The sequence below is a fragment of the Ovis canadensis genome, chromosome 14 (genome assembly GCF_042477335.2).
Source record: "Ovis canadensis isolate MfBH-ARS-UI-01 breed Bighorn chromosome 14, ARS-UI_OviCan_v2, whole genome shotgun sequence".
Lineage (NCBI taxonomy): Eukaryota > Metazoa > Chordata > Mammalia > Artiodactyla > Bovidae > Ovis > Ovis canadensis.
In genome coordinates this window covers 36,979,568-37,004,135 of record NC_091258.1, presented here as the reverse complement: position 1 = coordinate 37,004,135, position 24,568 = coordinate 36,979,568, and the positions used below count along the sequence as shown (strand labels likewise).

Here is a 24,568-nt window from a genome sequence, read left to right as displayed (position 1 = left end):
GTTTCCGAGATGGTAGACTTTTAAGGGACATAAATATTCCTTGTTGTGACTCTATTTAATTTTCTTATGTACTTGGAGGGCTGTTGTTCATTAGGCCTTAGAGGTTGAATAGCTTATTGAATATGCCTAATAAGGTAAATTTCTTGTGCAGTTGGTTTTTTCCACTAAGAAACAAAGAAGTGTTAAATACAAGTTCTGAAGAATAGATATAAGAATGATCTATGACTATATTCAATATCCTGTGATAAACCATAACAGAGAAAGATATGAAAAAGAATGTGTATATATATATATATATATATGTGTAACTGAATCACTTTGCTGTACAGCAGAAATTAACACAACATTGTAAGTCAACTTAATACTTTGATTAAATAAATTTTAAAAAAGAGAATATCGATGGACACTGAAGATACAGCCATAGGTAGTACGGCTACTACCTATTGAAATACTCCTTTGAATTTATTGTGAGGCATCCAATTTTTATTTGCACTACTAAATCCAATGTTATAATGCAGGTAAAGCATTATAACTTATTTTTCAACGGAGCACCAGAAATGTAAAGAACTCTTAATATTACTGCTATTGATTTAATTAGTAATAGTAATATTACTGCTATTCACAAATAAAGGTAAAATTCTGGACCCCTGATTTTCATTAACAGTTTTATATGAGTGGCTTTGACTAAAAAAAGAATATTAAAGCAGACTCTTGATAATCAATTACATGAGAAATTATATGCGAGTTTTTATCCTAATAACGTGAAGGAAAAAACATATTATGGAAATTATTCTGAGATATTTTATTACTGGACTAATAAAACAATACATTTTTTATACCATACAAATTCAGAATAACAAAATTTTGAACTGAGGGGTATCTTAGAAATCATCCAGTCAACTTCCTCATTTTTACTAATAAAAAATTAAGATATAAGTTTTACTTGAGGTCACAACACTCACTATTGCCATAACGACAATTAACATTTAGGTATTCTGACTCTCATTCAAATTAAAGCAAGTCAATGATAAAATATATTCAAAAACAGATAATAAACAGTGTAAGTAAAATGCACTCCTTTAAATTTTCAAGTTCAAATTAGTCCCATAGTAAAAAAAAAAAAATGATTCCTCAAATCTGTGGGTTTGTTCTGTAAAAATCAATTGAACTTCTCAGGAAAAGTACTATTATTCAAATTCAATAAACTCTCAGTTATACAGGAGAGTCCAGGAAGAGGTACTGTTTCCCTCAGTATTCTTATTAAGAGCATATTTCTACCCACCTGCATAATTACATTATCAATTGCTAGGAATTAAATTGTTTTAATCCACTTAGCATTAAAAATAGACATTTTAAAAAAGTAATTCTGAAAGCACTGCAGGATCAATAGGTATATTTAATATCAGTGCCCTGCAGGTGCTTGAGCAAATATTTTTTAAGGCCCTACTGTGGGTGAGTTGTGTAGTATTACTGATGAAATTTCTAACTGAAGTTGATACATAAATCAACTTTTAAAAACACATGTACTATTACTCAAAAAATATTTTTAAGGTGAACTTTGAGATGATATACAAATTTTGAATATTTTTGGACATCTGCTGTGTTTAGGTACAGAACACATAGTTCTTTTTCCTGCTGTTACAGGTTATCAAATTCAGTGGATTGTATCAAGATTAAGGTGTATTCCAAAATCATATGAGATACTTTGCAATTTAAAAGTGTAAATGTATAATGTAACATTTAAACAAAATCATTATTATTTTCTACTTACTAGATTGATTGCATTGCTCTTAAAAATTTTTAAATGACAGACTTATATGAATCAAAGTCCTTCATCTTAGGCTATCAGTAGTTTTCCATGTAGGAAAGGCAAAATTTTAAAAAAGTATTAGGTAAACTCTTCCTTTTATATTGAAAATCTGCCTTTAAAACATCAACTGAAAAAAAAAAAAACACTGAATGGAAACTAAGAAATCCAATCACTTCTTGAGATATTGGTTTGACACAATGCCAAAGGTTGGGTTACTTAGAAAAATCCAGACTTTGGACTAAATTTTCTGGGGTCAACTCTAGTGCCTTGGGTCATCTATACAAGTTTAATACAAATTCATAAGAGAATAAAAGAGAAACTTAAGTATTATTTCAGAATGTTTTGCCCTGGCATGCAGGAAGAGAATCATAAAAGTAGTAATCCTTTAACGTGAAGAGGAAGAGAAATATTCAGTACCCCTCCTAGTGTGAGATAATTGTCTTAACTTTCATAAAACATTTAGAACAAAGTGAGGGGAGAAAAGTGGGCCTACATTTTCTTTTCCCCAACCATCACGTGGAAAGGTTAAATTATAAACTTAATATTCTTAGACCTTAAAAGGCATCTTGGCAGCTCTCCCCTTTCCTGGCTACATTACTACATCCATGCCTAACATATTAGTGGCTTTATTCTAAAATAGGGATCCTGATATTAATGTGTGGTTGCTGGCAGCAGCCTCACTCTTATATAACCACACCTGATTTAAGTAGCTCCCCAGACCAAGCTTAAATTACAACTCTCTTGAGGAAAGTGAACGTGATCTCTGTGTTTGGCTCAACTCAGAATCACACATATGTGGTATTTAATAAATATTATATGATGGTGATGATGGTGTACACAGAGGCCAAATGCCAACCTCTCTCAATTTCAATGGGGATTTCTAACAGGCAGCTGAGTCTGTTAATAGGCCAATTACATCATTTTAAGAGTTACAATTTTCCTCTAAATGAGTCAGAAAGGAAGGATTTATCTTTGAATTTAGGATGATCTTCCAAAGTAGAGTAGAAGAGAGGGAATGAATTAAAAACCAGCGAAACAGGAGGGGTAGAAATCAATTACATAGCAGGCAGATGAACGGAGAACTTGCAAATGAGCCCTCTCTAGCTGAGTCCACTGGCCAGGGGATTCCAGATTCTGGTTTACCCTGCTATCAACACCTGAATCAAAATGGAGAAAGCCAGGGACTTCCCTGGTGGTCCAGATGTTAAGGCTCCATGCTCCCAGTGCAGGGTGCTCAGGTTCGATCCCTGCTCAGAGAACTAGACACGTGCTGCAGCTAAAGATCCCGCATGCTGCAATGAAGATCCCATGTGCCACAACTAAGACCCGGCGTAGCCAAATAAATATTGAAAAAAGAAAAAGCCAAACCGACGGGCATTCACAAGGATGGCCTCTGCTTTTGGGGTGGCAGTTTCTCCAAACTCCTATCTTCATTCTTTTGGACACTGGCAACACTGACTCCTGCAGGGCCTCAGTTTTCAGCTGAGGCTGATATGAAAAATACAGTAAAACAGCCTAAACCTTAAAGCACTGTCAGACAACCTTGGTTGCTCATTAGAATCATTTAAAGCTGGGGATCTTTACTCATCTTTGAGCCCCACCTCTAAAGATTTTTCCTTTAACTTGTGTGGAGTGGGACTCAGCTATCACTATTCCTGAAGAGCTATCCCAGTGATTCTATTTGCAGTCAGGGCTGAGAAACACTGCAATAAAGACTCAGCAACATTTATATACATATAATGATTTACATAAGTGTACATTTATGTACACATATGATTTGTGTACATGTTCTTTTTTGTTCTCTTTGTTTACTTTTTCCCCTGTCTGCGGATTTCAAACAAATGAAAGAATATTCCTTGCTAGGAGGCAGGGCAAGACATGACAAGAGCTGGCTAACATCAGCTGGGCATGCCTGATTTTGTGTGTGAAGTACATGTAAGAAGGATCATTTTGATTCATTAAGGCAATCAGTGACATTTCAACTACGACCACACCCTTTCATTCCTCAACACTCTCGTCGTCTATAAATATATCAAAACAAAACTTTTACATGTTTATTTTACTGAAAAAATAAGACTAAAGAATTCTAGATTTTAGATAGCTGCTCCACCATTAAAAAAAATACTACCTTATATAAAACTGCTTAATTTCACATTTCTGAGCCTGTTTCTGTACAGTTAAATATGTTTTCAGGAAAGCATATTTTTAATGTAATGGGAAGACCAGACATGAATTAAGAGAAAGACAGATTTTGAATTTCCCACCTCCTCACCTTTTTGAAGGAAAAATATACATCTCTTGAGAGCTTTCTTGATTTATCCTAGGATTTTTCCCCAAATCTCATTCTTAACAGTAACAACAACAAATTCCCTGCTCTTTGGAATTAATTCACCAAACAAGCAATGACCTCTTAAAATGTACTCCATGAGAGCCTGTCCTGCATGCTTCCCCATCACATATATAGGTCCATATAAATTCCAAATCTCAAAAAGCCAACATACAAACCACTTAGAGTATTTTTCATGAAAAATCTGTTTTAATTAAGCAATAAAGGGCAACACAAGTTCAGAAATAGGTCCTGTTGTGAAAGAACTCGGCAGAAAATGACAGCTCCAGATGGGGTATCTGCAACCATGCAGAGAGAATGGCTAGGCTTCTAGCAGTCCTATCCTCCAGGGAGGGGCCTGACTTAATGCCCACTTCAGGAATACATGGTCAGCTGCAGCCACTCTTGGATAGAAACCTGAATCAGGCCATCTGCATCTCTATCCAGGGATTTGAAGGCACGGAACATGGCATCCAGGCGAACCAGGCAGCTGATGAAGTTGTTAAAGTCCATACTTCCATCCTCCTCGGTGTATCGGCGGACAATCATTTGGTAAAGTTGCTCATTTAGCTGGAAGCCTGCTGCCTGCAGAGCCCCCCGAAGCTGAGAACTTCCCAAAAATCCAGATTGGTCTCTGTCATACTGCTTGTAAACACACTGCCATTTCTTGATGTTGTTCCAGAGATACTTAAATTCTTCAAAGCCCAGCTTCCCAGTCGTGTCACTGTCCATGACAGATACAATGCTCCGGCAGGTGTCAAGACTAAAGCCGTCAGACTTCAGATCCTTGTGCTTAGAAAGGACTTTGTTGAGAATATTCATTAGGTCAGTGGCACCCACCTCCATGTCTGGTCCAGCCAGCTGAGCAAACTGTTGCCGAAAACGCCTAACTTCCTCACTTTCATTGGCCTCCACATTGGTGAAATGTTGCTGAGTAGGTGGTGGTTCTGGGCTATACTGAGCAGCCGCAGCTTCACTGATAAAATTCACAATTCCTCCAACTATCCCTCCAATATTCCCTCCTCCTCTTCTCTGATCACCTCCTCCAAGAAGGCCTCCAAGGGCTTGTCCAAGACCTTGATTTGCTCCTTCCAATAGAGCCTTTGCAAGAAACATGCTTTTGATTTATCCAGCAAGGATAAAAGCTGCTGAAATCTTGGAGGTGGTATGAGAGATGAAATGGAGTCTAAGTAGCTTACATGTGGAAGAACTGGCTTTTCTGTACCTGCCTGCACTGTACCACACCCTGGGGTGTGATGCTTCACCTCCTACTGAAGTTGCCTGAATTCCACTAGGTCCTAGCTCCTGCCATTTTTCAGAGGGCCTCAATAAAATATTCCTAAGTTATAGTATATCTGACAAATTAGAAGAAATCATATTTTAAGTATAACATATTAAACTATAGATTTTTATATGCTGTTAATTATTCTTAGTTCTCTTTCTCAGCAGATGACACGGATTTTCCTGGCAGAAGAAAGTAAATGACCTAAGGATATCAAGAATTTCTTCTTTAAGGAATATTTATTGCTAGGGCACAACTGAAGGATTCTTGGGCATTAGAAAAATTTTTATCTAATTCTCTTCCTTCAGCAGATTTGCAATATCTAATGTTCTTAAGAAAAACTTGGAAGGGAGATTTTTTAAATGCAGGGTCCCTAGATCCCATGCTCTGAGATTCTGATTCTGCACAGCTTGGTGTCACATTCATGATCTACATTTCTGGAATCTTTTGGAAGTGTAACAGTCACATAAAAAACTGTAAAAATCACAAATGTATAGCTCAAAGAATTTCACAGACTGCAAATAGCCCATGTTATAATACCCAGATCAAAAAGTAGAACATAAGCAGGACCCCTGAAGCTTCCTCATGTCTCTTTCTAGGTACTCTCCTCTTCCAAACGTAACCATTATGCTGACCTCTGACACCACAGATTCAATTTTGTACTTTAAATAAATGGACTCATAAAGCACATGCTTTTTTTGGTATCTTGCTTTTACATTTCAAAAAACTGTGGTAAAATACATATAACATAAAATTTACCATCTTAACAATTTTTAAGTACACAGTCCAGAGGCATTAAGTACATTCACATCGTTGTGCAACCATCATCACCATCCAACTCCAGAAATTTTTTTCATCTTGCAAAATAAACTCTGTCCCCATTAAATATTCCTTCTCCCCCTAGGCCCTGGCAAGAACCATTCTACTTCATGTTTGTATGAATTTGACTGTTTTAGGTATCTCATATAAGTGGAATCATACAGCATCTGTCCTTTTTGTCTGGCTAATTTCACTTAGCATAATGTCTTCAAGGTTCATCCATGTTGTAGCACGTGTCAGAATTTATTTCCTTTTTAAAGCTAAATAATATTCTATTGTATGGATATAACACTTTGTTTATCCATTCTTCCACTGATGGATGCTTGGGCTGCTTCCACCTTTGGGCTTTTGTGAATAATGCTGCTATGAACATAGGTGTACAAATTATTTCTTCAAGTCCTTACTTTCAAATCTTTTGGATATATACCCAGAAGCAGAACTGCTGGATCAAATGGTAAATCTGTTTTTAATTTTTTGAAGGACCACCATACTATTTTCCACAGTGGCTATACTATTTTACATTCCCACCAACAATGTACAAGGGTTCCAATTTTTCCTCAGGCTTTTTTTTTAATCATAGCCATCCTGATGGATATGAGATGATATCTTACTATAGCTTTAATTTTCATTCCCCTAATTTTCATATACCTGTTGGTCACTTGTATGCCTTCTTTGGCGAAAATGTCTATTCAAGTCCCTTGCCTATTCTTTGATAGGGTTGTTTGCTTTCTTGTTGCTATTTTATAGTTCCTTCTACATTCTGGATAATAACTCCTTATCAGTTATATGATTTGCAAATATCTTCTTCCATTCCATGAGCTGTCTTTCTACTCTGTTGATACTGTCCTTAATGCATAGAAGTTTTTAACTTTTATGTAGTCCAGTTTATCTAATTTTTCTTTTATTGCTCATGTTTTTGGTGTCATATCCAAAAAATCAACAAGGAATCCAATGTCACAAAGCTTTTCCTCTATGTTTTTTGTCTAAGGCAAAACATAATAGTTTTAGCTCTTATGTTTAGGTCTTTGATCCATTTTGAGTTAATTTTTATATATGACATAGGGTAAGAGTCCACTTCATTCCTTTGCTTGTGGTTATCTCAGCACCATTTGTTGAAAAGATTATTCTTTCCCCATTGAATGGGCTTGGCACCCTTGTTGAAAATCATTTGTATGTACACACATGAGTTTATTTCTGGGCTTTCTATGTTATTCCATGGGCTTATATATCTGTGTTTGTGCCAGTACCACACTACTTGAATTACTATAGCTTTGTAGTAAGTTCTGAAATCAGGAAGTGTAAGACTTTCAACTTTGCTCTTCTGCAAGACTATTTTGGCAATTCAGTCTCCCTTGAGATTCCATATGAATTTTAGGATGGATTTCCCTACTTCCATTAAAAAATGTTGTTGAGACTTTGATAGGGATTGCACTGGTTCTTAGACCACTTTGTGTAGTACTGACATCTTAATATTGTCTTCTAATAGATGAACACCGATGTCTAATCACTTATTCATGTCTTCTTTAATTTCTTTCAACCACAGTTTGCAGTTTTCAGTGTAGAAGGCTTCCACCTTCTTGGTTATATTTATTCCTAACTATTTTATTCCATTTAATGCTTTCTTACTTTCCTTTTCAGATTGTTTATTGTTAGTTTACAGAAACACAACTTAGTTTTGTGAGTTGGTTTGTATCCTGCAACTTTGTTGAATTAGTTTATTAGTTCTAACGGTTATGTGTGTGTGTTGTCTGCAGGGTTTTTTACATCTAAGATCATGCATTTTGTGAGCAGAGATAATTCTACTTCTTCCTTTCCAACTCACATTCCTTTCATTTCTTTTCTTGCCCAACTGTTTTGGCTATGACTTCCAGTACTACTTTGTATAGATGCAACAAAAAGCAGGCACCTTTTCATGCTCCTAATCTCAGAGAAAAAGTTTTTAGGCTCTTACCATTGAGTCTGATGTTGGCTGTGGGCTTTTCATACATGATTTTTATTATATTGGGGTACTTTACTTTTATTCCTAGTTTGCCAAGTGTTTTTATCTGAAAGAGTACAGAATTTTCTCAAATGCTTTTTCTGTATCAATTGAGATAACCATGTTTTTCCCCTTCATTCTGCTAATGTAGTTTATTACATTAACTGATTTTTCCATGTTGAACCACCCTTGCATTCAAGGAATAAATCCCACTTAGTCATGATGTAAACTCCTCTGTTGAATTCTGTTTGCTAATATTTTGTTCACGATTTTTGAATCAGTATTCATATGGACATTAGTCTTTAGCTTTCTTTTCATGTACTGTTGACTCTTGAACAAAATGGCTTTAACTATCTGGGTTCATTTCTACTAGGATTTTTTTCGATATGTATGTACTACAATACTACACCATCTGAGGTTGTTTGAAACTGTGGATGCAGAACCATGGATACGTAGGGCTGATTTTAAAGTTATATGCAGATTTTTGACTGTACGAGGGGTTGGTTCCCTTAACCCCTGCATTGTTCAAGGGTCAACACTAGTATCTTTTTCTGACCTTGGTATCAGGATAATGTTGGCCTCACAGAATGAGTTAGGAAGTATTCCTTTCTCCTCAATTTTTGGAAAGAGTTTGAGGAGGACTGATACTTAATTCTTCTTTAAACATTTGGTGGAATTCACAAGTGAAGCCATCTGGTCCTGGGATTTTCTTTGTTGGGAGGTTTCTTTAAAATTACTCATTCAACCTTCTTACTAGTTATAGGTCTGTTCAGATTTTTTATTTCTTTGTGATTCAGTCTTGGTAGGTTGTACATTGCTAGGAATTTGTTCACTGTATCTAAGTTCCCTAATTTGTTGGCACAGAGTTGCTCATAGTACTCTTTCCTAATACCTTTGTTTCTGTGAAGTTGGTAGTATTGTCCTCTCTTTTCTGATTTTGTGTCTCTGGCTTTTTTGCTCAAAATTACATTTGTGAGATTTGACTTTATGTTTTTAATATGTATCTTGAAAAGTCAGTCTATGACAGGTAGTCTCAGACAATACCTTGAGAAACCTCAGCCTGACTAGGTAGTGTCAGAGTACAAGTCCTCCAGAAGTCTCTGGAAATTCTATTGGTAAACTCAGGGGAAAGTAGCCAGGATGTAACTAAATCATTATATCTCTGAGTATTTTGGACTTCAATTTCAATCTCCAAAATGATAATAATAGTATCTCCCTGTCTACTTTATAATGATTCAGTTTCATTTATCATGCTTCAGGACTTAGACTCAGTATTTAAGAGAGAAAGATGAATGCATCAAGGTCACTGTGCTCATGGGTAAGAAGACCTACAGAAAACTAGGTGTTGTAATTATAATCTGAAGTCTATTTCACATCTATATCATTAATACTAAACTATTACATTTTTATATAGTATTTGCATGTAATATTCTTTGGTATCTATGTCTCATATAACTCCTCTGAAAGACACAAAACATTCAAGATAAGGAAAGAAAAACTCAAGAGATGTTAAGCTACTTTGAAAAGGTCATACAGCTAATGTTATCTAAACAGTGGATTATCAAACCACTATGAGTCCCCAAAGGGGGAGCAATAAGGATAGCAGAACATTTACCTTTAGACTGTAGCCTACCAAGCTCCTCCATCCATGGGATTCTCCAGGCAAGAATACTGGAGTGGGTTGCCATTTCCTTCTCCAGGGGATCTTCCCGACCCAGGGATCGAACCCAGGTGTCCCACATTGCAGGCAGATGCTTTAACCTCTGCACCACCAAGGAAGCCCTTATAGAAAAGGTAATGTGTAGGCCTAACTATAGGCTAAGTTAGAGTTCTCCAAACAGACAAGAGATATACATGAAGGGGTGGTATTGTGAAAAGACAGAGGAACTAAAGGATGTGTGGAATTCAATAGATGGTGAATAGTTCAACATGATGAGAGTTTATTGCTGGAAATGATGGGAGATAAAGGCTCAATAGGATAGAATGAAATTGGAGAGGACTTTGAACAGCCATTTGACAGAGTCTATCTCACAGGCTACTGTGGAAACTCCTAAGCTTAGAGTATGAAGTCAAATAGTACTCCATTATATGAATATATCACAATTTTGGTTACTCATTCACCTGTTAGTGGATATTTAGGTTTTCTACTTTGGAACTATTATGTATAGTGTTGCTAATAGCAATCATGTGTCACTGTTAACTTTTTAAGTTCAATAACTTAATAACTTTTTAAGTGCAAATAGGAGATTAAATGAAAAATTACTTCATAAACTGTATAATTCTTGAATTAAATAGTGATTATTCTATCTATGACTGGGGAGAGAACAGTAGCTGGGAGACCCTGCTCTGTGTAGGACATGGGGGCAAGGTCTCCTTCTGCCACACCTAATGTTTTGTATAAAATTCTCTGCCAACTAGTTTTATGGCACTAGGACTCCAATAACTGGTCTCAGGGGCACCATGAAACGGTCTCTGTAAATACCAAAGGCGAAATGTCTTCCTTTACCACATTGAGGAAGCACCACAAAAGGACTTCTTCCCTTTAGGGGATTACAAGGGGCCATCTGGCCTCAGACAGATTTAAATCCATTCATATAAGCTTCTCTCTGAGGAAATTACATGGGCTTTGTTTTTATAATATTGCAAAATTAACTTGACAGCATCCATTGCCATATAAAATGTGCCTCCTTATGCCCATCTGAAGTGTTTTTTGCTGAAGTTTAAATCCAATTCTTCTCATTTATTTTCTGTGAAGATGGAGAGCATTTGGCTAACAGTTTCTCATAAGCCATCACGGAATAAAAGACTGTTATTAGATTAACAAGCCTTTTCTTCTCTAGACTATTTAATCCCCTACGGCTATTTATTAGACCATTAATAGGAACTTTGGTTGCTGTCTGGGCAAACTCTACTGCCCAGATCTGGAGAGAAAGAGTAGGAGATGAGGCCACATTCAATGGAAAATTTAACCTCAGTTTGAGGGGGGAAGAGTTACTGAATTTATTGAACTTAAAAAGTCAATAGTGATACTCAGATGCTATTAGCAACACTATTCATGATAGTTCCAAAGTGGCAACAACCTAAATATCCATTAACAGGTGAATGAATAAACAAAAATACAATACATTTATATAATAGAGATCTATTTGGCAATAAAAAGGGATGAAATTACTGATAAATGCAACAACACAGATGGACCTCAAAAACTGCCAGACATGAGACTGTATATTGTAAGATTCCACTCATTGAAATGTCCAGAAGAGGCAAATCTATACAGACAGAAAATCACTAGTGTTGACTCTAGACCAAGTCTAGAATAACACATGGGGACTTACAACTCTACAGTGGTTGCCTAGAGATGGGAGATAAGTAGGTGACAGGAATGAACAGTTAAGGACACAAGGAATAATAATGCAGTGATAGAAAAACTCTAAAACTGACTTATGGTAAACAATAAGAAAATCATAGAACTGTATGCTTAAAATGGCTGAATGTAAAATATGCCTCAAGAAAGTTATTTTTTTAAAAGTCCAGAGACAGTCTGTAGTAAAAAGAATACTGAACTAGGACTTCTGGTCCCAGTCCTGTGACTAACTATCTGTGTAGTCTTGAGCATGCAACTTCCTCTCTTGAGCTGGAAGCTTTCTACAAAATGAGGAAGACGGGCAATTTCACACTAACCATCCTTTCAGCTCTAGAATTCTGAGTCTAGATCTTCATGTGCTATGAAGTAGCAGCTTCATTCTTGCATTCTGTTTCCTTCTCATGCCTGAGTATTTTTATGCAATATATGAATTTAACTTCATCTTTTTCTTGGGTCTGATTCTATAACTTTTAAAGACATCCTTACTTACTCTCATTTTTGCTTTGACGTACTGTCTGGTTTTCAGAAGTATTTCGACAACCTATCAAGTATGTTGCTCCTCTAGACAGAATTCCAAGGTGGGGGGACTGCAGTGGTTAAAACACAGAAGGACACATGGCTCCCACTTTCAATGAAGCCTCTCTGTCAAGTGGGGCTTTCACCTCACTGCAACATGATCTGAACAAGACCTTTCTAATTTATTGATGAGAATGTCACGTTGCATGAAATCAAAAGCCTTTCTAGAGTCCATATGCTAAGTCACTTCAGTCGTGTCCGACTCTGTGCGACCCCATAGACGGCAGCCCACCAGGCTCCCCTGTCCCTGGCATTCTCCAGGCAAGAACACTGGAGTGGGTTGCCATTTCCTTCTCCAATGCATGAAGGTGAAAAGTGAAAGTGAAGTTGCTCAGTTGTATCCGACTCTTAGTGACCCCATGGACTGCAGCCTACCAGGCTCCTCCGTCCATGGGAGTTTCCAGGCAGGAGTAGTGGAGTGGGGTGCCATTGCCTTCTCCGTATAGATAATATATATTTCTTCCTTATCATCTTGGACTGTCACTCTGTCATAGGAGGAAATTATATTGGTCTGACACAATTTGTTCTTTACAAAGCCCTATTCTTTACCTCCTTACACTCTTTGAGGAGGCCAGCAACTGCTCACTTGCTCCAATAAAAAAGTTAAGCTTTAATCAATGCCCTCTCCTTCCTGTTTCCTCTAAGTGTCTCCTTGGTAGATTCACATTGCAAAGCCAGAAAGAAAGCATATAATTCTCATGCTTGAAAGGATATTTCTAAATAAAATATATAACTAATGAGAACCTACTGTATAGCACAGGGAACTCTACTGGGTGCTCTGCGGTGACTTAAGTGGGAAGGAAATCCATAAGAGAGGGGATATAAGAACACTGATTCACTTTGCTGTACAGCAGAAACTAACACAACACTGTAAAGCAACTGTGTGTGTGTATGTGTATGTTCAGTTGTATTCAACTCTTTACGACCCCATGGACTGCAGCCTGCCAGGTTCCTCTGTCCATGGGATTTTCTAGGCAAGAATACTGGAGCAGGTTGCCATTTCCTCCCCTCCAAGCAACAATAATCCAATAAAAATTCTTAGTACAAAAAAAAAAAGGATATTTAGAACATTCAGGGAGGGAAAATATTAGGTTAGTCAAATGTTACAGAAAACTCAAATGAATGTTTTGGCCCACCTAATATTATGATGGACTACATGGAGGGATTGAGTTAACCTGAGAACCAAAGATGGAAATGGTTGGTCATATAGGACTGTCCAACTTTCAGGATGACTTGTACAACTGGAAAGAAATGTTCATCTAGTCCACTCAGAAAGCTATATCCTTCTTCTGTTAATTATATCATATGAGCTTTAGAGTATATTTCATATAATAAATTCTATGAATTGAGATTGGAATCAAGATGAGTTCTTTTCACATGAGTTATGAAATAGTAAAGTATGTATCAAACCTGAACTAGAAGTTTAAAGGGTAGAAGAAAATAAATAAATAAATAAATAAATAAATAAAAGGTAGAAGAAAGGGGAGCTAGGGGAGGGGTAAATTAGGAGTTTGGGATTAACAGATACATACTACTGTATGTAAAACAGATAAACAACAAAGTACTACTATATAGCACAGAGAACTATATTTAGTATCTCATAATAACTTATAATGGAAAAGAATCTGACAAAGAATATGTAAATATAGCTGAATCACTTTGCTGTACACCAGAAACAAACACAACACTATAAGTCAACTAATACTTCAATTAAAAATTAAAGGATAAAAGACTTCAGTCATTGTTGCAACTATTCATGTCTGGCATTGTGTAAGAAAGCAGACATGGACAGTATGTAAATAAATGAGCACGGTTGTGTCCCAATAAAGCTTTATTTATAAAATAAGCATCAGACTGGATCTCATCCATCAAGTGTAGTTTACTGACTGTTACTTTCTATATTTTCTAAACAGATGAAAATAAAATATGCTGGTAAATTTTAAGGACTGGATTGAAGGACTGCAGTCAGGGTTCATGGTGACCACTGTTCCACATCTGATTTAAAAGAGGTCACTCTGAATCTTTATTCTCGCCGTGTCTGTCTAGTTCTTATTGACATCCTCCCCATTTCTAATTAGTGGTATATCATTCATCTACAAAGATGACAGAAACTAATCACTCAGCTATAGCCTGCCACAAGTTCAGTCTTTTTACCGAAACTGTTATGCACACGAGAGACTATAGGCTAAGAAAATTTACTTATTTATTTCCATTTTGTAAAAAAATATGAAAAGTATCATGATTTTTCCCATTTCTGCCTTCTAACCAGTACTTAATTCTTCTAGTTTTACTATGTACTTTGTTTAAATATTAGACAGGAAAGATGTGTGTGTACTTTAGCACTTTGACAATCCAGCACTTTTGACTATTACAAATTTTCTGGAGATCTTTTAGGACTATTTCTCATTGTGTGGAATGAATGTGTTTCTTTATCCCAAGTTCTTCCTGTATGCCCTGTTCTTGACATTAGTTCAAGTGTTAAATCATGAGCCAACAATAAGCATCCTTGCTTGCCCTTCCCTGTTAGAGAAGGTAGGGTGCTGTATTAAAGAGATTTCCATGCTGAGAGTTAGGAAAGGGTACTTAAGAAGCTTAAGTGACTGGAAATAAACAGAAAAAAATCTTTCTAAGTGGGGTGGATTAACTATTTTATTCAGTTGTGCAAATTGTGCTCAAAGTTTAGGACCAAATGTCCCACAGAGTCAAAAACATTTACCATCTGGCTCTTTGCTGAAAAAGTCTACTAACCATTGAAATACAGGTTTGCCACCAGTGAACACAAGAGATGTGGGTTCGATCCCCAGGTTGGGAAGATCCTCTGGAGTAGAAAATGACAACCTGCTCCAGAATTCTTGCCAGGAAAAATTCCAAGGACAGTGGAGCCTAGAGGGCTACAGTCCATGTGGTTGCAAAGAACTGGACATGACTGAGCACACACATACATATGCATGGTGATGTGTGCCAGGTGGAGCATTACACTGAATGTATCATGAGATGCAGCCTAGACGAGATGTGACTTGTCCCTAGTAAGAGGTGGGTAACATGGTATATTGTCAAACTAGCAACAAAGAGACAACATGCATCCTAAAACATATAAGGACTTTGTCTCATGGTTGTATAAAATACTGCTGGCAGGGTAGCACAGGTTCAGCTCAAGGAAACAGCACTGAAGAATGAATGAAATAAAGTGATGCTGTGTGGACACTATTATAACTATAAAAATGACTGTGTTATAATCATTTCTGCCTTAGCCAGTATTGTTTCTCAGTACCATTAAGTGCATTTAAATCCCTTTGAGAGTGCTGGCAAAAAAATCTAGTCTTGAAAACTGAATTATGAATATAAAAAAATATTGAGAAGCCACTATTTTAAACTGTTGTCTCAGCTCTCAACTCTAACGCATCTGAACTTTTGACTAATCCAAATCACCCTCTGATTTAGAGAGTTCAGTGTACATTCAGGAAAATAAAGAAGGTGAATGAAACCTAAAGAGCAAAAGGGTCTTTTTTCTTTTTTTGTCAAAGAGATGAGACTTCTCATAAGGAAATTATCCCAAACTACTGAACCATGCCATGCTTTGGATCATGAATGCCACATTTCTGTGGAACCTTTAAATTATCTGCCATCACATATCTGACAATCTAAAAGAATGTGTAAAACTATCAGAAGGACCTGAATAGACAGAATTTTTTTTTTTTAGGAACCAGACTGAGATGAAAACCATTAAGAAGTTTTTTGCAGACTAGCCAGGAATGTATGTGGGGAAAAAAAAGAGTAAGGGAATGTGGAGAGATACTTAGGTCTCTCTACTTCCCCCAAATAACAACCACAACTGCATGAGACTTGGGGAGAGATTGAGAGAAGTAAAGAAAAAAGGGGAAAAGGAGGATAAATTGGGAAAGGCACATGGGAGGAGCCCTCTGCCCTGCAAAAATTTATAGCTACTGACAGAACAAGAGGAACACCCCACCCTCTCTCTTTCCCACCCTTCTTCCTCCCCCACCCCTCATAAACACTGAGTTTAGCAAGATAAGCTACTCAGACAGAAACAAACTATGACATTACTGAACGTCTTTGTCTTTCCTGTGGAACACACACATACACACACACATTCCCCAGCTAAATCTCTGAGAGAGAGCCTGGAAGCGGGGATGTGCACAGGGTGTGGCAAGGACTGCATAGTTCAGCTTCTTAAAACAAAGCAAATCTTCACAGGCTCAGACATGCAGGTGTGTTAAAAACAAAAAAGGAAAGAGAGAAAGAAGAAACAGAGAGAAAAGAAGAGAAGAAGGAAAGGAAAAGGGAAAGAAAGGTCAAATGCATCCTTTGTTAATTCTCCAGATTATCTTCTCTACCTTCCAGGGTGCTGGAGATCAAATGTGTTTTAAAGACCAGCTCATGGTCTATATCTAAAGCCAAGTCTACACACTATACAAAGAAATGAAGAAAACTCACAGAAATAATTGGTATCTGAGCTGACTGAAGGAGTATATGCAAAATTGTGATTGATCACACTAGCCACAAAGGCGCACCAGTCTCCAAACTGCTTGGAGTCAATTGTATTCTCTAGCTCACAGTGAGTCACTCTGGCTTATTAGGGCTTATTGTAATCCTTGGTTTACCCTCCCTTCCCTAGTCCCAAATCTTTCCGAACATCCCAGTGCTATAGAAACAATGAGGCCACTGGCAGGTATCATTAGTCATCAAAAGACAGAACTGGTGTCAACACAATTCTGTTACTGCTGTTATGACACTTCAACACCTGAAAGGCGGGGCAACCTCTATAGAGATTATTTTTAATCTTGATTAAAAATCTTGACAAGCATAATGTCTGCTGTGCTCTGAACTTCCTTGGTCCCTGTTTCCTGTCACTTCCCATTTCCACACTTTCTGTCCTTATTTGTATGTCCCTGCCATATTCCTTCCTGTCACCAAGTTCATATTTCTAAAAACTTTAAGACTGCTTTTATTGTTCCCAGAGCCGTACTGAAAGATGCTATATAAATCTCATAGAAACACAAGTAATGGTACAAGTGAAAAGAGCTTTTCTTTTCCCAGTTTGTACAGTTACATCTAGTAATCTATCTCTCCTTTCCCTTAAATCTTCATTACACTTTTTAGCAGCATCATTGCAGTGATACATGACCTTTTCTTGGACAAGGAAAGATTATTTGTATGCTGCAGCAAGCCCGGAATAGAGGTTTGCACAATCCATACAGAAGAAGGTTGCTTATCTGCCTCATGTTAAAGAATACTTCATCTAAGAGATCACAGAGTAAGTCATTAGGAGCATTAATGAGCTCAGGATAAGAAGAAAAAAAAGCTCTGTCCTGGTTTCTGTCATCAAGCTATAATTTCTTTGCAAAGTATCTTTTCCCAGTGATAGAGAACTGGGACTTCTGGCGCCAGCCAAGATGGAATGATCCCAGGGCAGCCTCTCTCCTTCTCACTACAATCATAGGACTCTCGTTGAAATTTAAAAGTCACTACTTCTGGGATTTCCCTGGCAGTCCAGTGATTAAGACTACTCGCCTCCAATGCAGGGGGCATGGGTTCAATCCGTGGTCGGGGAATCTAAAGATCCCACATGCCTTGCAGCCAAAATAATAATAATAATGTAAAAAATATTTTTTTAAGACTTCCTTTCCCCTACAGAAGAAGGGGGGCAGGGAAGCAAGCACTATCTCTGGATAAAATATGGCAGCAGGAAGTAGTTGAAAAACAACTATTTAAGCAGTGCAATCATGGAGGCCTGAAGGCAAAAGATGAAATTATTAAATTGTTGAAAGGGAAGAACTCTATACAGAATTCTATATATGTACAACCAAAATACCCTTCAGGAACGAATGCAAAATAAAAAGATTTTATTTACCAAGTATTTACCCAACCCTGTGTTTACCCAAGTGAAAGGAAAATCTACATTCACCCAAAAACCTATATGTGAACACTCTGAACAGTTATATTCATAATAGCCCCAAGCTGGAAACCAAATGTTCCTCAATTGGGGAATGGATACACCAAGTGTGGTACCCGATAGAAATACCACTCAGCAATAAAAGGAGACGAATTACTGATACAGGCAACAATATGGCTGGATCTCAGATGCATTATGCTGAATGAGAGAAGCCAGACCCAAAAGGATATACTAAATGATTCTATTTGTATGGCATCTGGAAAAGGTAAATCTAAAGGGATAGAGTGACTGCCAGCAGTTAAAAGTGAGGGAAGGACTTGACTACGAAAGCATACCTACAGGGAATTTTTTCCCCAATTATTGTGTATCTTGAATGTGGTGGTAGTTACACGCTTCTATGCATTTGTTAGAATTCACAAAACTATAACCATAAAGTGAGATTTACTGTAAGTTTTACGTATTAAAAGAACAAATTGAAAGAGAGAGAACTTGAAGTCTTGATGCATTTTTCCTAAGGAAACTTTTGACAATTCAGTTATCTAATTCCATGTACATACATATTCATAAGCAGAAAACTGAATCCCCACTATAAGGACAAACAGTCATGCTTTAATTAAAAACTTTGTTATAAATAAACTAAAATCTATTTGGTCTTCAGATGTTTTGGGCCAAGTCCAGAAACCTTCAGAATAGAATAGTGCCACCAATGTCATCAATGTATGATTTTGACATAAATTTTAAAATTCTTGCTAATTATATAAACCTTTCCGATTCTATACACAAATATGGCTATATGGTGACAATATTTATTTCTGACCTGGTGTTTAAAAGAAACAGAAACTACAGTTGTTTGGGGGTGGGATGGGAAGGAGGCTCAAGAAGGAGGGGATATATGAATACATATAGCTAATTCACCACAAACTAACACAACATTTGTAAAGCAACTATACTTCAATAATAAAAATAAAAAATAGATACTCATAACTGTTGCCATACACATATTCACAATTATTATTCTATTACTATTATTATTACTACTAGTGCTACTACTACTACTGTTAAGGGGAAAAAAATAAAAATCATGAAATTCGACTATGGGCTCAGTCTTGTTCTCTAACAGTGACCTAGCAAGCTTTCTAATGCCTGCCATACTGATTTATATTCTGCAGAGACTCGTGAAATAAAAATGTTAAAGATTAAACTTTAACCTACCCTGTCAAAGAGTGCAAAAAGTTGTCTCAAGACATCTGAAACAGGCAACTTCAAATACTCTGCAAATTCTTCAATTCCAATTCTTCCTCCTTTTGAGGAACTTGCAATAGCAGCATACTCATCCAAATGCTTTCGAATCCCATCCCAGTCCAATCTAAACAAAGAGTTATGAAGACACATTATTAGCCCTTCACAATCCACATGGACATTCTGAGAGCACTATTCTATTCATTTGTCTGATGGGAAAATATTTGAAGTGTTAATATCTGAAAAGGAGAATAAAATGAATATTTTAAAGCACATATTGGACATGATTACAGACTTCTAATTTTTTTTAAGAATATTAGCATAACTGTAATTATCCCAAGTATCTGAGAGAAAGAAAAGTAACTGGGAGGATGCGCAATGTGGTAGGATAATAAATGATTCGTGAGAAGAACACAAGGACTCACATTTTAATCTAAATATTACTTAGTATGCCAACAATACTTACTGAGTTGTTTTAAAAAAAGATATAATTCTTGCTTTCAAGGTAATTTCCAGCTGATAATGGACTCACATTTCACAAAATGTTGTGATGGGAAATTCATTAGACTATGCACACTTCCTCCAATGTTAGTTATAAAAAACTTTAAAACCCTGGAAAATATACTGTGGCTTATATCACATCCTGTAGAATTAAACAGGTGACTTAACACATACCTCTACATCTAAGTTCATTGACTATCTAAAATTTTTCAAATCTACAGGAATATTGTAAAAATATAATATCAAAACATTGTTATGTAGAAGGTATAAATAGCGTTTCCTACATCAGTTATCAAAAAATATTCTTTTTAGCTCTGATTTATTTATTTATTTTTGGCTGCACTGGGTCTTATTGCTGCACTCAGGCTTTTTCTAGTTGTGGTGAGGGTGGATGCTGTTCTTCATTGCAGTGCCTGGGATTCTCACTGTGGCGGCTTCTCTTGTTGCAGAGCATCAGCTCTAAGGCACATGGGCTTCAGTAGTTGTGGCTCATGGGCTCCAGAGCTCAGGCTCAGTAGTTATTGCTCGTGGGCTAAGTTGCTCCTTGGCATGTGGGATCTTCCCAGATCAGGGATCAAACCCGTGTCCCCTGCACTGGCAGGCAGATTCTTAATCATTAGACACCAGAGAATATTTTTTTTAGTTTTGAACTTTAATACAGTAACTGGTTCTGCAGCTCTCTCCAAGGGAGGATGCCACGGTCTACTGAAGTAATAAATTCTGCAGATCCCTGAAGCGGCTGAAAACAATGAACTGTAATCAGAAAGGGATGTGGAAGCTACACCTTCATACCAAACTACAAAGGGAATGTTCTAAACAGTTTTAAACTAGATCATAAAATCACAAAGCAGTATTTTGCCTTAAAAAAAAATTATGTGCCCAGAAGGAGAAGGCTGATCTAGGGAAGCATTTAAAATGTAATGATGGCCAGAGTTGCTACTCTACAAGTCAATTCCTATTTCACATGAGAAGTTCTGACCACCTCATGCCAGTACCATATAACTGTGCCATCCTTCTCTTTCCTTATATGGGCCATTTTTAAAGTTTTCATTGAATTTTTAGAATATTGCTTCTGTTTTATGTTTTGATTTTTTGGCTGTGAGGCATGTGGGATCTTCGCACCCCAACCAGAGGTGCATTCTACCCCCTGCATTGGAAGGCAAAGTCTTCACCACTGGACAGCCAGGGAAGTCCCTATGCCATACTTCTCATAAGAAGGTGGCAGGAATGACTAACTACTCTGAGCCGTTTCTGAGTAGAAAGGCAGATTTGTGCTGACCCATGTTTACTATCTCTTGTTCTCCCACTACTAACAAACATTTCAGAAGTGGCACTTCTTTAAAAAACAAAACTGTATAAACTAAATGGCTTTCCTAATAAACACCATGTAGGTTCTAGAGCTGGGCATTATGAAACCAGAGAAAATAAACATACAGGATTTCAGATCTCTTTCAGACACCTTTAGGAAAGTGTGGTGATTTAAAAATACACTTACTTCAATTTCCGGCTGATCTTGGTAAATTCCACCAACCCAGCTTCCATAGGCAGTGTCAGCTGGCCTGCTGAGATCATCAGTCTGCAGTCTTCGTAGGTGTGATCTGTTACTGGAATTTTCAGAGCTCTATAAAGTATTAAAAAGCAAACAAACTCAACTTTTTAAAAAAGGTGATGATGTTTCACTAAGCTTGAATTGGTCAACAAACAGTAAATGGAAAAGTATTTACTACCTTTTGAACCAGTGGCTTTGGCTTGTTATTGCCAAAGACACATATTTCTTTACTTCACAGATTAACTGTGGCCCAAGTCAATCTCCTCATGTCTGTGTGCTTCTGCCAGCTTGCCATTTTTATGTTTTGACTACAATGATAATAGTAGTTGACTTCAGTCCATGGAAAGTAATGAGAAAACTTAAGTTCAAGACTCTGTGGAGTCTTTTACCAGCTGTGGAACTTCTGGCACTTACCCTAAGCCTCACTGTTCTCATCTGCACATAGGAATAATCACTTCCTCCACAGGGTTACTGTGGGCTTCCTAGTGGCTCAGTGGTAAAGAATCTGCCTACAATGCAGGAGATGGCTGGAGCCATCTTGCCTGGAGAATTCCATGGACAGAGTTGCCTGGCAGGCTATAGTCTAATGGAGTCACAAAAAGTTGGACATGACTTAGCAACTAAACAACACAAAGCAACCACAGGGTTATTTTAAGGACCGACTAAGAATGCCTATGGACATGCTATTTAAACAGATAAATGACACCTAGACATTATAGTGAAAGTGAAGTCACTCAGTCGTGTCCGACTCTTTGCAACCCCGTGGACTGTAGCCCACCAGGTTCCTCCGTCCATGGGATTCTCCAGGCAAGAATACTGGAGTGGGTTGCCATTTCCTTCTCCAGGGGAATCTTCCCAACCCAGAGATCGAACCCAGGTCTCCCACATTGCAGGCAGATGCTTTAACCTCTGAGCCTCCAGGGAAGCCCCAAAGTGAACAGTTTATACAGATCACTAGTCATCTGCATTTTTTCATCTTTTAAGTTTGAAGATTGCCTTTTTGCTACCTAGCAATTCTTCAAAAAATACTAAACAGAACTGATAATAAGACTGTATTTCTTACAAACCTAAACACCCTCCATCCTCAAAGAGGTGCACAACTCCAACTACCTCCCTCCTGCTCAGAGATCTACTAATAGGGAACCAGACTTGGTAAAAATATATATTAACAAGAACTTGAAGAGACACTTGAGTGACAAGAAGAACACCTGTGCAGTACATAAATTTCCTGCAGATCCCTCTTGGCTAAAGTTTTATTTACACCTATTCAGTGACAATCATAAAATTATGTCATCAGCTGTTATTTGATTTTGCTGAATCATGGCTAAGAACATTAAATTTTCAATGAATGCAATATGAATAAACATTTTTTTCTTACCTGCAACTAAGATGATTTGATTAATAACTATTTGGTGTAAAACATATGAAGAATTAAAAAACACTCCAGGAATTATAACAGTGAACAGAACAAAACAGTCAAGAACTTGGGCTTTGGTAACATGAAGTATGGTTCTGAATCCCAGTCAAGAGACTCTCTCACTTCCCTGGTGGCTCAGTGGTAAAGAACCTGCCTGCCAATGCAGGAGACCCAGGTTCAATCCCTGGGTGGGGAAGTTCCCCTGGAGGAGGAAATGGCAACCCACTCCAGTATTCTTGCCTGGGAAATCCCGTGGACAGTAGGGCCTGGCAGGCTACAGTCCATGGGCTACAGTCCATGGGGCTGCAGAAGAGTTGAACGTGACTTAGTGACAGAGCACGCATGCCAGAGCCTCTCACTAGCCACCATGGTCTTGGACAGAACGCTTCGCCCTCAGAGCCTCTGTTCCTCACCTGTTTCAGAGCTGCTGTGAAGATCATGTTAGATAACACAAGTAAATGGTCTAGCACAGCGCTTGGTAAATATTTATTGGTGGTTGACCACCATGACTTACTTTGATTTGGCTCTTTACCATTTCAAATGCATTCAACAAATACTTTCCTACTTTGACTCTCATAATAAGCAAAACCATGAGAAAGGCCAAGCAAGGATTAGAACTCCCACTTTTACACATGAGGAAAGGAGCCTTGGAGGGAACTTGTCCAAGCCTGTGCAACTAATTGAGGTCTTTCTTACTCTTTTTTTTTTTTTTGGTCACCCCATACAGCATGTGGGGTCTTAGTTCCCCAAACAGGAATCAAACCCACACCACCTATGCTGGAGGCATGGTGTCCTAACTACTGGACCACCAGGGAAATCTGCTTCCCTATTCTTTATCCAAGGCCCTTTTACCTCCACGCCTCCAAATCCAGGAAAAGGATGCTTAAACAAATCCTTCCTCTGTTTTTAGGCACACACAAAAAAATGTTTTCAGACATTTCAGGAAGCCAAAATATCTCATATAAATTATGTCATTTCCTTATACTTATCTTCCTTCCTAACTTTTGGACATAAGCTAGTATGAAAACACAAGGGAAGAGAGAAGAAAACAATATCAAAGCAAATTTTGTAGCTGCTCAAGAAACTAGGTAAATCAACTACATGCTGGAACATAGAGTAACAAAACTTTTTCAGCCAAAGACTTAGACATTTATTTTTTTGAAAATAAAGTTAGTTTCCTGTGAAGTATTAATATATATAATATATATAAACATACTGATATAATATATATAATCTTGTTTATAATGCCAAATTCAGCTATGAAGCTAAATTCAGAGTTCTCATTGCATTTTCACTAAGAGAATAAATACAGCTGGTTTATTAGCTCCAAACCCACTGCTGGACATGACTGAGGGAGGTGGTACTGGGAAAGCGTGTACACACCTGGAGGGCTCTGAGACTGCCTGGGTGGCAGGGACAGTATTGGGCTGGCCAAAAAGTTCATTAGGGTTTTTGAGAAAAAAAAACAACTCAATATAACACATTCTTTCATTATAGGAGGAGAGGTAATTTATATAATCAGAAAAGCACCCAGTTAAAACTCCTTTATGTGCCGGAAAACACTTGGCTTATGTTTTGCAGTTTCTAAATCCTAAACTTATAGCCATTCCCTTAGTGAGGGTGATTTCCCCCCTTTTTTAGGCAGCTAGTGTATTCCCTTGCAGACTTTTTCCTTTTAGTGCTGTAATCATTTATGCCTTTGAAACACCCGGCCTCAGCAGCTACATGGAGGCTGAGAGGATAGAAGGTGGGTCACGGCACGACTGTTCAGACCATCCTTTGTCTGATGGTGA

The 24,568-nt window shown here is 37.5% G+C and overlaps 2 protein-coding genes and 1 non-coding gene across 5 annotated transcripts in view; 1 reads left to right on the top strand and 2 right to left on the bottom strand.

Moving 5' to 3' along the window:
- The window catches only part of LPCAT2 (lysophosphatidylcholine acyltransferase 2), a 65,595-nt gene that overhangs the window by 12,676 nt on the left and 28,351 nt on the right, over nt 1-24,568 (bottom strand). For all 3 annotated transcript variants that reach the window (XM_069549860.1, XM_069549861.1, XM_069549862.1), the window contains 2 exons: nt 21,305-21,430; nt 19,282-19,435 (listed from right to left, as the gene is read on the bottom strand). In XM_069549860.1, coding sequence (XP_069405961.1) covers nt 19,282-19,435; nt 21,305-21,430 — 280 coding nt within the window. The remainder of the gene's footprint in view (nt 1-19,281; nt 19,436-21,304; nt 21,431-24,568) is intronic.
- CAPNS2 (calpain small subunit 2) lies at nt 4,444-5,276 on the bottom strand. The gene has a single exon (XM_069549864.1). It carries the CDS (start codon nt 5,250-5,252, stop codon nt 4,512-4,514), a length of 741 nt encoding a protein of 246 aa, XP_069405965.1. The 5' UTR covers nt 5,253-5,276; the 3' UTR covers nt 4,444-4,511.
- Nucleotides 22,900-22,971, top strand: TRNAG-GCC (transfer RNA glycine (anticodon GCC)). The gene has a single exon. It is a non-coding gene; the product is annotated as a tRNA-Gly (tRNA).